This window comes from Herpailurus yagouaroundi, unplaced genomic scaffold, assembly GCF_014898765.1.
Source record: "Herpailurus yagouaroundi ecotype Mexico unplaced genomic scaffold, PumYag 490, whole genome shotgun sequence".
Lineage (NCBI taxonomy): Eukaryota > Metazoa > Chordata > Mammalia > Carnivora > Felidae > Herpailurus > Herpailurus yagouaroundi.
The window spans coordinates 154448-167638 of NW_024412707.1; the positions used below are offsets into that span (position 1 = coordinate 154448).

General features: G+C 44.8%; 1 protein-coding gene across 1 annotated transcript in view; it reads left to right on the forward strand.

Annotated features, from left to right (window-relative positions):
* The window catches only part of PI4KA (phosphatidylinositol 4-kinase alpha), a 113609-nt gene that overhangs the window by 28648 nt on the left and 71770 nt on the right, over nucleotides 1–13191 (forward strand). The window contains exons 8-17 of the mRNA XM_040464665.1: nucleotides 1634–1782; nucleotides 3429–3494; nucleotides 4044–4140; nucleotides 5771–5962; nucleotides 6477–6577; nucleotides 7466–7595; nucleotides 8581–8713; nucleotides 9733–9828; nucleotides 10195–10378; nucleotides 10831–10934. Coding sequence (XP_040320599.1) covers nucleotides 1634–1782; nucleotides 3429–3494; nucleotides 4044–4140; nucleotides 5771–5962; nucleotides 6477–6577; nucleotides 7466–7595; nucleotides 8581–8713; nucleotides 9733–9828; nucleotides 10195–10378; nucleotides 10831–10934 — 1252 coding nt within the window. The remainder of the gene's footprint in view (nucleotides 1–1633; nucleotides 1783–3428; nucleotides 3495–4043; nucleotides 4141–5770; nucleotides 5963–6476; nucleotides 6578–7465; nucleotides 7596–8580; nucleotides 8714–9732; nucleotides 9829–10194; nucleotides 10379–10830; nucleotides 10935–13191) is intronic.

Here is a 13191-nt window from a genome sequence, read left to right on the forward strand (position 1 = left end):
CTTTCTTTCTTTCTTTCTTTCTTTCTTTCTTTCTTTCTTTCTTTCTTTCATGAATTAATTTATTTTGAGAGAGACAGAGACAGTGTGAGTAGGAGAGGGGGAGAGAGAGAGGGAAACAGGGCACTGTCAGCAGGGAGTCCAATGTGAGGCTCAAACTCACCAACCGTGAGATTATGACCTGAGCTGAAACCAAGAGTTGGACATTTAACCAACTGAGCCAACCGTCTAGCCATCCAGGCACCCTACGAGTTATTTCTTTTTATTTATTTTATTTTATTTTATTTTATTTTATTTTATTTTATTTTATTTATTTTTTTAAACCACAAATCTGATCATCTCTCTCTCTTTCTCTCTCTCTCTCTCTTTTTTTTTAAATATTTGCTTATTTTTGAGAGGGACAGAGAGACAGAGCATGAGCAGGGGAGAGGGAATGGGAGAGAGAGAGGGAGATACAGAATCTGAAGCAGGCTCCAGGCTCTGAGCCATCAGTGCAGAGCCCAACATGGAGCCCAAACTCACAAACTGTGAGATCATGACCTGAGCTGAAGTCAGACGCTTAACCAACTGAGCCACCCAGGTGCCCCAATCTGATCATTTCATTTCCAGCTTAAAAACTTTCAATGACTCCTTCCCCTCCCTTTGCATACATCCCAAACCCTTGATCCTTGGCTGTGCAGTTCCTGTCTTCTGCCTCCATCTCTGCCTACCACATGCTGGCTAGCTCAGCCACACAGGACTTAGTCCTTATTTCATAGCGTCTATATGGGAAATGCCCTCTGATCACAAACTTCTTACCTTACTTATTGGTCATGATCTTACTGTTTACACACATTTATAATGGAATATTATTCAGCCTTAAGAAAGGAGATTTTGCTGTTTGTAACAACATGGATGAACCTGGAGGACATTATGCTAAGTCAAATAAGCCAAACATGGAGAGAAAATAAAAGAAAATAAACAGCATGATTTCACTTACATGTGGACACTTTATTCATAAGTGTTCAATGATTGACTTTATTTTTCTGATTTTGAAACATCTAATAATATGCATTTTTGTCCTAATTTTGGTGGTAAAATACCTTGGGGTCCTGTGGACCTCAAATGTTTGCATCTGTCAACCTTTAAAAAGGTGTAATTTTTTTCTTCCTACATTAAGTTATATTGTCTGTGTTAAAATACTAGGATGTGATTATATCTGAGCTTTGACCTGAAACACCCCCCCAAGAGGGGTGGCATCACTCTCCAAGTGTTTGAAATCTGGCCTTTACCGCCCCCCACCTTTTTTTTTTTTGAGAGAGAAGGTGCAAGTGAGCGAAAGGCAGAAAGAGAGTTAGGGAGGAGAGAAAGAGAAAGAAGTGGCCTCACCCGAAGCAGGTCTCAAGCTTACCTGATGTGGGACTTGAACTCATGAACTGTGAGAGATGACCTGAGCTGAAGTCAGATGCTTAACTAACTGAGCCACCCGGGTGCCCTCCAGTCTTTATTCTTAATTAAAAAACAAAGGATTGGAGTATAAACAAAAGCAAACTGTACACTTTTGTTGGTTATTGAGGAGTCAGCTTGATCAGCTTGAGGAAGTATTCTGGTGGTTTGTTAACGTGACTGATTTTCTGGTTCCCCTCCCCTCTGCCAGTGTCTTGCTTACCTGATGGGAGTGCCCTGGAGCCCGATCACTACTTCTCCACCATCAGTTCCAGCTTTTCAGTTTCTCCTCTTTTCAATGGCATCACCTATAAGGAATTCAGTATTCCACTAGAAATGCTTCGAGAACTCTTAAACTTGGTAAGGAAAGCTTTGGTGGAGCAAGAGATCCTGTGTACATCTAGCAGTAAAATTGCTAGTGGTGTTGGCCTGTGTTTTTTTTTTTTTTTTTTTTAAGAAAAACTAGGAGATTTTCAGTATTTCAGAACACCAGTTAGAAGTCATAAATTTTCGATTAAGGAAGGAAGGAGAGTAGTATTCGTGGAGTCATTTGTGTGCTATATTGTCACTGAATCCTTGCAGCACTTGTGTGGGAGAAGCAGCCATTCATCCACATTTTAGAGGTAAGGCAGTCAGTGCCAAATACATCAAGGAACCATAGGCAAAGGGCAGAGATAGGGCTCAGCCCAGGGAGTCTGATCCCCAGTCTAGTTCCTATTACACCTGACTCCCTCCCATGCGCTGCTCTTTTTAGATCAGTACAAAACCTAAATTTTTCATATTTGGGTATCTAGGAATGACTGCTGAAGTGAAGTCAGAGAAGACATTGGTGCCATTGTCCCAGTCCCAAAATAGATGGGTCTTTGATCCAGGGACTCTGAAGGTGTTATGATTGAGCTGGGTTGCTTCAAAATAGATTCAAGTGGGTAGGTAGGGGTGGAGATGTTATCAGGGACAGACCCTAAAGATGGGATTTTCTGTTTTGGAAAGAATGAGAGGGAACAAGGATGACACTTTTGAAAGCACAAAGCATGTGCCGGAGAGAGCAGCCATCTCCTTCAGTGTGGCATGTGAACAGAAGTCACTCAAAAAGGATGGCTTTAGGCTGAAGATGTAGGAAGACATTAAAGCATTGGCAATAATTACTGAGGATAGAGCCACAATGAATTACTAATTGCATGTCCCAGATGGAACATGGCCTGGGTGGCCTTCTCAGATGATCAAGTGACTTTCAAGTATCATGTCAAAAATCCCAACTGAAGGCTGCATGTTTCAGACTCTTCATAGAGGAAATTATTTTTTCCAGTATATTTTAATTTCTCAAGGTTAGCTTTTCTTCTAGGCAATTTTTCATTTCTTCTCCTGGAATGTTGTTTATCATTGTCTGTACATTAAAAAAAAATCTACTTCTTTAAGTACTACCATGGGGGTGGCAGGCTGTTTTTACCCAGACGTTCCGTGGTTGACAGAATGGTTCCTTTCTGTACTAAGAGCTGGTACAGAGACCGGGTAGAAATAATATCTTCTGTTAGAATGTATGCTGTACTCTGAGTACCTAGGCAGCTTCAGATGAGCCAGTGCACGAGGCCTGTGGGAAGAGGCAGAGTCATCAGGGCTGAGGACCATCTGTGAAGGTGTCCCTGATGTCTGGGAGAAGGTTTGGATAAATTGTTAGTGATGCCGAGTCTGAACACTTTCACATTCTGGAAATGGAAATCTAATGTCAGCAAATTTGAGGGAGTTGGTTCCTTTCCTGCTTTTATGTTATTCCCAGTCGAGGGCAAGAAAACACATCCAAGTGATGGCAGAACTAAGGACATTTTGTGTGTGTAGTTTGATGTGGAGCTATCACGAGTATATTGCTGGCCAGTCATTTCCATCCCATTTTTCACGCTCGTTCTGTGGATTTATCTGTCAGCATGATTTGTTCTTTAGTTGAAGGAGCTGCCATTCCTGTCTCTCACTGTGTTCATCAGGTGCCTCATGCGATCCTGTTTCCCTAATAGGTGAAGAAGATTGTCGAGGAGCCTGTTCTCAAGTCCTTGGATGCAGTTGTAGCCAGCGTGATAGAGGTACGTCCCTTTTGAGGGCGCCACCCTGAGGTCAGCCTGACATGAACAGGAAGGGTGTTTTTTTGGGGCGGGCAGGGGGGATAGGGCGGGTGGCTGGAGAGACAGGCTTGTCAGTGAGTTTCCAGTTTAGTCCCCATAATGGCAATGCAGCTGCCACCCGAGAGCTTGCTCTGTGCCGGTTCTTTTTAATAGATCATCTCACAGCGGTCTGGTGGCCCCTTGATTGTCTTTCTCTTCATTTCCCATAAGACGGCCAAAGATAGTGAGCATTCAGCCCAGAAGGGTGGTTCGCCCTTCTGGGATGCAGGGAGCAGCCCCCCAATAGGCATCTCTGGATAGCTTGAGTTTATCTGTTGTTTTCCTCTGGCTGATGCTTGAGAGTGTGAGGAGAATAATTCACGTGTTCCAAGTGGTGAATCATGATAAACGGTCGTTCTGTCTCTCTAATGCTACATCAGGGGTATAATACCCATGCCTCTCCCTGGAAGGCAAAGGGAGGTCCAGGGGAGAGTTTCTGTAGCATGGTCATGTGCCTCTGCTCCCTCACAGGCCAATCCTAGTGCTGATCTCTACTACACCACATTCAGCGACCCTCTCTACGTGGCCATGTTCAAGATGCTGCGTGATACTCTGTACTACATGAAAGGTAAAGATGGTTTGTGCCCACGTGTGACAATGATGACACTAGGCTCCAGGCCACTGCCACAGGTCTATGCTTCCTTTCTGCTGGGGCCACTGAAAAACACATAGGTAACATGTCACATTACTGAGATTTGAAGAAAAAAGCAAGTAAGAAAAAAAAACTCTCATAATCCTGTGCCCCTTTTACCATCCATGACAGCTTCTTTGGTGGATTTATTTCCTCAGGAGCTTTCCTGACATGGCCATATTGTAGTGTCCTGATCACCTGAATATGTATATAATTCAACGTGTCTATTTCAGATATCTTAAAAAGTTAAAAAATAAGAAAATGAGGCACTTATAATCTTGTAACTCAGAGAAAAAGTGTCTTAATAGTTTAGCACGTGCACACACACAAGTTTAGCCCTTCCTTCCAGTTACCCTTTAGTACATTTTTAAAACATGTTTTCTGCATTCTTCTCTTATGTTACAGAGCACTTTTTGTCAATATAAGTTTTTCTTTTTTGAGTTTATTTATTTTGAGAGAGAGAGCGCAAGAGGGGGAAAGACAGGAAGAGAATCTCAAGAAGGCTCCACACTGTCAGTGCAGAGCCCAATGCAGGGCTCGAACTCATGAACCTTGAGATCATGACCTGAGCCGAAGTCTGGCACTTAACTGACTGAGCCACCCAGGCACCCCTCAACATAAGTTTTGATCAGTGTGTAATATTTGGTCAAGCAGATGTACTGTAATCTAGTTAGCTGTTTTCCTAATTCAATTTTAAGAGCTCCTGGGATTGAGTCTGGCTGGGGCCCCAGCGAATGTTAAGTTCACAAATGAGGGTGCAGGGGACTGGGCTCAGCCTGACCCCTAGGAACCCCGAGGCTTCTCTCCCCACCTGAGCTGCATGTTGCCAGCTTCCTTGGCTCTTCTGACTTGTGCCCATCACAGAGGTTCTTCTGATTTTTCAGGCCCCAAGGATGAGAGTTTGAAGAAGCTGTGAACTCTGGGTACCCCAAAGATCCAGCCCTGTAGCCAGGGAATTCTCTTCTTCAGACTGCAACCAGATTTTGCCCTTAGCTGATAGCCAACAACCTTCTTGTAAAAAAAAAAAATTGGGGCACCTGGGTGGCTCAGTCGTTGAGTGTCCCAACTCTTAGTTTCGGCTTGGGTCATGATCTCATGGTTCCTGAGATCAAGCCCCACATTGGGCTTTGTGCTGACAGCCCAGAGCCTGCTTGGGATTCTCTCTCTCCCTCTCTCTCTGCCCCTCCCCAACTCGCTCTGTCTCTCAAAATTAAATAAATAAACTTAAAAATCACCAAAGTATTTCTTATTGTTAGTTGGACCAGTGTCTGTGATGATACATGCCAGTTTCTCTGTTTCATACATATGGGTTTTAGTATATTGACTGCTTAAAACAACATGGTTCTCACTTCCCTGGGAAATGGTTGTTTTCTTTGAGTGCCAGGTGGCATGTGTGCCGAGAGGCAGCACAGCCTATTCAAGCTCTTCCCACTGGGCACTCTTGAAACCAAAGGAGCCAGTGGCAGACCTACTCCTCTTGGGTATCTGTTAGAGAAAGACCATAGAGCTGCTGCCTGAATTTTGGTGGTTTTGTTTCCACCTGCAATGCCTGCTCTCTTTCCCACAGACCTCCCAACCTCCTTTGTGAAGGAGATCCATGATTTTGTGCTGGAGCAGTTCAACACGAGCCAGGGGGAGCTTCAGAAGATTCTGCATGATGCAGACCGGATCCACAATGAGCTGAGCCCCCTCAAGCTGCGTTGCCAGGCAAATGCTGCCTGTGTGGACCTCATGGTCTGGGCTGTGAAGGATGAGCAAGGTAAGCATTGGCGTCTGCTGTGCCCCAGATATCTGGTGTCTTGTCCCACGGTTTAGGAAACTGGACATGGGAGGAGGTGATGGGCAAGGCCACAGGGCCTGTGTGTTCTTTCCACTGCTTCCTGCTGGTTTTTGAGGCTTTTATATGAAGTGGGAACTCTGTGCTGGAGGAAAAGGTGCTTGTCTAGGGTGAACAGCAGAATGGGAAGCACGTAGCAGACTGTGGATGGCTGCCACGCGCAGAGCACTGAGGACAAGAGGCTCAGGGCCAGCAGAGAGGAGAGAGCAGTCACATACAATGCAGGATGGTGTTTTCACAACAGAAAAGGAACAGAGATGAGTTTTCAGTTAAGGATGCCTGCCTGTAAATACTTCTTGGTGTAACCACTTATTATTAATAAAGCCTGCACAAAGTATGCCTCTGGGCTTTTAGTTATGTGATTAATTGGTGAACATGTATTTTGTAAAATTGACCTTTGCTAATTGTCCACACCCTCCTCTGATTTTGAATTTAGGTGCAGAAAATCTTTGCATCAAGCTGTCTGAGAAGCTGCAGTCTAAGACATCCAGCAAAGTCATCATTGCCCATTTGCCCTTGCTTATCTGCTGTCTGCAGGTCAGTCTCACTGACACTGGAGAAGCTTCGATCCCATCAACAAAGCTTTCTTGTTACATCATTCAGGCTCTGATTAGCATACCAGCAGCAGAGTCTGAGCTGTTTTCTTTTTTTTTTTTTTTAATGTTTATTTGTTTATTTTGAGAGAAAGAGGGTGAGTGGGGGAGGGGCAGAGAGAGAGGGAGGAATCCCAAGCAGGCTCTGTGCTGTCAGTGATGAGCCCAACACGGGGCTCAGTCCCACAAACCGTGAGATCATGACCTGAGCCAAAATCAAGAATCGGATGCTTAACCAATTGAGCCACCTATGCACCCTTGAGCTGTTGTTGTCTTTAGGAACTTGAACTAGAGCCTGCTATGGACACAGTTCACCAATGAGTGGGAGTCACTGCTGACAGTGACCAATGAGTGGGAGTCACTGCTGCCAGTGTGCCAGGGATTTCTGTCATTTCCAGGCACAACTGAGTACTCCTTTGTGAAGAGGCTGCCCTGTATCTACTGGGCCATTCCCAAGGTCGCAGGCGAAGTGTTGAAGACATCTCCTGAGGTCTACAGTGCCAGCTCTGCTCTCTTATCTTGCTGAAATACAAACCCCAGTAACTCTGAATTTGCCGTTGTTCAAAAATCATACTGTATACCCTTTCTCCCCTAAATTTGTTTCCAAAAGAAATGGACACACTTTGCAATATATCTCCCTTTAGGCTGAGCAGAGTCTAGACCCTCCTTTTTTTCTGTCTTGTTTTGCCCCATGGCCAAAGTGGCCTTGGAAGATTTGACCTTGGAAGTTTCTGGTCAAACTTGTGTATCTGAAGCATTCAGCGTCTCACTGCTTGGACCTGCTCAGCCGGCCACAACCTGGGTTGTGTGACAGGTCGATGGTGTGTTACAGGGTCTGGGCCGCCTGTGTGAGAGGTTCCCGGTGGTGGTACATTCGGTGACGCCATCTCTGCGGGACTTCCTGGTTGTTCCATCCCCCGTGCTGGTGAAGCTCTATAAGTGCCACAGTCAATACCACACAGGTAATGGATGGCTGTACCCAAAGCTATCTCTCCAGTCCCTACACGCCATGTGCTCTTGAGGCTCCAAGAAAAGATCCACATGACCTTGTGTGCAAGCCCACCATCGTTTTGTGACTGAGAGGTTGTGGCTGGGCTGCAATCCTGCACTGTACTTTGGCTCATTCCTTCTTCACGCCTTTCTTCATGGCTTTCCTTACATGACCCCCTCCAGGCTTCAGTTCTTTCCTTCCTCCACCCTCCCCTTGCATATACTCCTATGACTGAGGGGTTTTAGCTCTGTCACTGAGGCAGTATAAAGCATGAATCCAGTGTGTCCCAGACACTGGGCCAGGAACTGTCCATGCTCCATCTCAGCTAGTCCCTATCCCTGCCTTGTGAGTGTATTTTCATGTTTCTATAACAATGGCACAGGTTCAGAGCAAATCTGGTCACCTGTAACCATTAGCATTCATTAACACCTGCTGGGGCTCTAATGTATTGCTTATCCCACCCAGTCCTGTGCAGGTGAATGCTTTATTCTCTCCCTTCAGATGAAGAAACCCAGTCTTCAGCAGGTGAAAGACTTTTCCCTGGACCCCGGGACTAGTAGGGGGTCTCTGTGGCTCTAAGGCTCCTGCTCTCACACTCACCCCCTACCCTTACCCGTTTTGCACGTTAGCTAGATAACCTTTGGTGATAGGGCATGTCTCACCCTCGGGGCTGGGTGCCTGTGGGTGCTCATCAGGACTTTTGAACTGTTTCTTAAGAAATTGCTGTGTTACATATTTATCACTTTGCAACTTAAATATTTTTCCCTTTGTTTAAACATGTTTGTTTCATCCTTCCTCTTCTCACTTTTGTTTCTGAAATGTTTGTTCAAATCATTTTAGAGGGGTTGCTTTTATAAGCTAAAAATGATCAGCATATTATTTTGATTTTGAATTATGGAAAAGGGGATGGGAAATGACAGGCTTAACTAGATACATACTTGAATTTTTACATTTAGTTGCTGGTAATGATATAAAAATCAGTGTAACCAACGAGCATTCTGAGTCAACCCTGAATGTCATGCCGGGAAAGAAGAGCCAACCCTCCATGTATGAGCAGCTTCGGGACATTGCCATTGACAACATCTGCAGGTGGGAGACCAGCCAGAGGGAAGGGTGACCTGGGGAGGAAGGAAACAAGTTTTAGATACAGTTATTAAAAAATAAGAAACATTTGTAATTTTTTAAAGCTTGTTTCTGATTATTTAAACCTATAGCTGATTTAAAAAGAGGGATTATTTCATATTAAAAAAATAAAGCTTCTTGCTTTTCTTTTCCTGATCACAAACGTAATTAAAAACAGAAAATTTATAGAATGTATAGAAAAGTAGAAGGAAAGGAATTATCCATCAGCCTGCCATCCAGAGTAACAATAGATTGTCACGTTTCTTCTTTTTTTCTTCTGTGTAATTTTTAGTGTAAGAAATGCGGTTTATATGATCACGTGACCTTGCTGCCCAGGCTCCTGCTATGTGAACTCTTGCTCTCCGAACTCAGGAACCACAGATATTCTAATTTATGTGAAAATATATCTTTCCGTCTGAATTCTGGCTCCTTGCTGTCTGAAGCCCAATTGAGAGAATGTGGTGGCCCCTTTCTATCAGACACATGCTCTTCTCTGCCTGTGTCCTCAGAGCCAAACAGATGCAGAGAGTGAGAGATGCCTGAAAAGATTTTGTGTCCTTACGGGCTTTTAAAAGTTCCCCTTTTCTTTAAAAAATAAGCATTTCTCCATACTATTAAAACCTTGATATAATATTTAATATTCCCTCAGCTGTCCTGGGACCATCTGTCTTGAATTAGTTACTGTGACTTTTGTTAAGGAACAGTGCTGGAAATTTTAAATTGGGATTAGGGTAACATTCTGAAGGAAACTGTTCTGGTCAAATAATGAAGTTACTGTTTCCGACTGAGATATTTATCAAGTGGGCAAAATCTGCAGCAATTCTTTGAATTCATTCTGTGTAATGACTTTCATTCAGATTTCTGGCGAAAAAGTGCTCAGAGCAGTTCTTTAAACTCTGTAGACCTGACAAAGGGGAAAAAGCAAACACAAAACACTCATCTGTTGTTCTGATACCCAGTGCTGTGTGGGTTTCCTTATGTCCCAGGTGCCTGAAAGCTGGCTTGACTGTGGACCCAGTGATCGTGGAGGCCTTCCTGGCCAGCCTCTCCAACCGGCTCTACATCTCCCAGGAGAGTGACAAGTATGTCCCATCCCTGAGGGGGCAGCCAGGTGTTCCCTGCAGGCCTATCTGGGGAGCCACCCGGTGTCTTGCATGTTTGTGCTCTTTCTTGCAGTCTGGAGTTGTGCATCAGATCTGTCCCAGGATTTAAGTTCAAACCTACCGTAGAGTATCAATCCTGGACCACTGTTTGGGAGCAGAGAAAGATGTCTGTCTTACTGCCCGGTGCCAGGGACTTTATGTTTCTTCTGGTAGTTAACAATTCCAGGCTGCCACTGTCAGATGACTGTGGTAACGTTTGTTCCTGTTAGCTGTAGCTTGTGAAGCTTCTGGGTTTCATTTCCCAGAGGACTGTTCTGAGAATGCCTCTGTTCTTCCCTCCCATAGAGACGCTCACTTGATTCCTGACCACACCATCCGAGCCTTGGGACACATTGCAGTGGCCCTGAGGGACACTCCAAAGGTCATGGAACCGATTCTGCAGATCCTGCAACAGAAATTCTGCCAGCCCCCTTCCCCCCTTGACGTTCTCATCATCGACCAGCTAGGCTGCCTGGTTATCACCGGAAACGTAAGGCAGGACCTGCTGTGAAACCCACTACTCTATGCAAGCTTTGTTACACTCCTTTGACTATCAGGAATGTTAAAATAGATTAAATTTACCCTGTAGAATTAAATGCTCACAACTGTCTTGACATTGAACAGGGAGATTTTTTCCAAGTAAAAGAGAATAGTATCATGGTTCCATAAGAGCTAGGGAAAAGAGAGGTTTCTTTAAACTTATTTCATGCTGATGTTAATAACATGTAATAGGATTTACATTGAAACCATCTTCCTTTTAGCCTTTGAGGTTTGCCTAAAGCTTTAGGAATGGATGCCCTTGATGGTCTTTCAGGGCCTTATTATGGTCCATGCATGATTCCAGAAGCTTTCCCTCTGAATGATGGGGCCTTTTCCATGTATCAAGGAGTGCTTTCATGGAGAAGTCATGACATGGTTTAACTGTCCCTCACTCTCTTCCAGCAATACATTTATCAGGAAGTGTGGAATCTCTTCCAGCAGATTAGTGTGAAGGCCAGCTCTGTCGTGTACTCAGCTACTAAAGATTACAAGGATCATGGCTATAGGTAACTCTCTAGACCTCATTGTCACTTTAGATCATGACAGTTTTTAGCCGTCTTTGAAAGTGTGAAGTTTGAGGATTTATTTTTTGAATAAACTTTTCTTCCTACAAAAGCATTATGTACTTCAAATTAGTGCATTCACAACCAGGAGGGAAAGACCCCATGCGACTGCCATCTGGAGCTGACCATGTCAGTGTCATTACCCCAAACCCTCCGTGACTCCAGACAGGCTCATAGTGTCCACCCAGCTTACCCACTTTTTTATGTAACAGCACATAAGCCATGCCATTAACGTTCCTCCATATGCCTGTCATCTTTAATGGCTGTGTAGTGTTCCATCATATAGCAGCATGGAGATTTTTTTTTTTAATGTCTATTTATTTTTGAAACAGAGAGAGACAGAGCGTGAGTGGGCGAGGGGCAGAGAGGGAGACACAGAGTCTGAAGCAGGCTCCAGGTTCTGAGCTATCAGCACAGAGCCCAATATGGGGCTTGAACTCACAGACCGCGAGATCATGACCTGAGCCAAAGTCAGACGTCCAACCAAGTGAGCCACCCAGGTGCCCCAGCACTGAGATATTTCTAACTAGTCCCTAGCTTGGATGTTATTTTCCAGTTTTTCTGCTGGCAAGTGCTACGTTGAACAATCTAATAGCTGCATATCTGTGAGTGTCTCTGATGCTTTCCTCAGGATAGATTCCCAGGGGTGGGATTTGGAGGGCCAAAGGGAGTAGACATTTACATCTTCACATGTTTGATATTTGTGTAAAGTCTGGCTGGTTTTTCCAGAAGTCCAAGATATGCTTCCTTGTCTATTCTTTGCCCTTACTGGGAATGTCATAAGGGCAGGGCACATCTTTCCATATATGGAGGATCTCAATAGAGTTTGACAGATCAAGGGAAGAGAGGGACAGAGAGGTGGGGCAGGGAGGAAGAGATGTTGCCCTTTTGTTGGCATTTGTGGTCTCCCTTCCTGATCGTTACATGCAGGCCTCGCTCTGAGATTCTGAGTCAATTTAGTGGGTGGGAGTGTGGCTGTGTGACCTCCAAAAATGATCTCACCTTCTCTGTGCCTCCATATTTTCATCTGTCAAATGAATGCCTGTCTCTAGTTGTGTGGGTAATTGAGATCATATGTGGGAAAGCTCTCGATAAATGCAAGCTCTTGGCATTGTCATTTCTTTGCCTACTCACTGCCTCCATTGAGAGCCTAGGCTACCAGAACAGCCTAAGGACTAGTTTAAGGAGGCAGTCAGCTCACCTCCCCTTTATCTATCCTGATCTCTGTGAAGAAACTGACACATGGACCAAAACAACTCTTTCCCTCATTGCTTCCTTGTCCTGAAAGTGACTCCTGTACCTCCTTGGCCTTCACATCTTCTCCTCCATGTCTTTGCCCCTGCTGTTTTCCTTCTGACCCTTGCCTCTATCTTACTGCTGTGGGCAGTACTTGGCCTTCTCCATGCCCACCAACTCTTCAACTTCTGACTCCAGTTCACCCTTCCATTAAGCCTTTTCTGATACTGCCACCAGAAGTGGTTTGTCCTCTTCCTTACCAGTGAAAGCTTTTATTTTCCCTTACCTCCCAGGATTTCATGTGTCTGTGAAGGGGGTGCTGTTTGCTCAGAGATTTCCAGGGGTCAGACGGTGTGGTGTGCTCAGTATTTCACACAGAGTGTTTCATTCCTCCTAAACCCTGTGAAGAAGGAATTATTTTATTCCTGCTTTACTCAGGGATGAGCCTCTCACCTGGGGTCACATAGCATGCAAGTGGTAGGCTCTGGCTGCCCCCAGCACCTTCAGAAGCCAGGCCAGCCTTGCTGGTTTGCTGTCTCTGGCTGGGGAGGGCATCATCAGCTTCATGTCCAGGGGTTATGTGGGGCCAACACTGTCCTGATGTAGGTTGTCCCAGAGCCACTGAGTGCTTCCTAAGTGTCTGATGTGAGCTAATACTGTGGGCTGGAGGTAGCGTGGGGAAGAAGCTGATCATCAAAGGAAAGTTTTATAGATGGTAATAGTGAATTAAGGGTACCTATAATTTGAAAGGAAAGCAGGGTCCAGCCAAGATTTTAGCTATGTAATGGGCTCTTGACACTCAGAAAACAGTATCCTAAGACCTTCACAAGTTCCATAGGTGTGGATTCCTGGAACCTAAACAGTTCCCCAAGGTCCTTAATGCATGTCTGGAGAGGTTAAAGCCATTTCTATAGCAGCTGACTTTCCTTTAGGAGCTGGTGTTCACAGAGAGGTTCATCCCCTC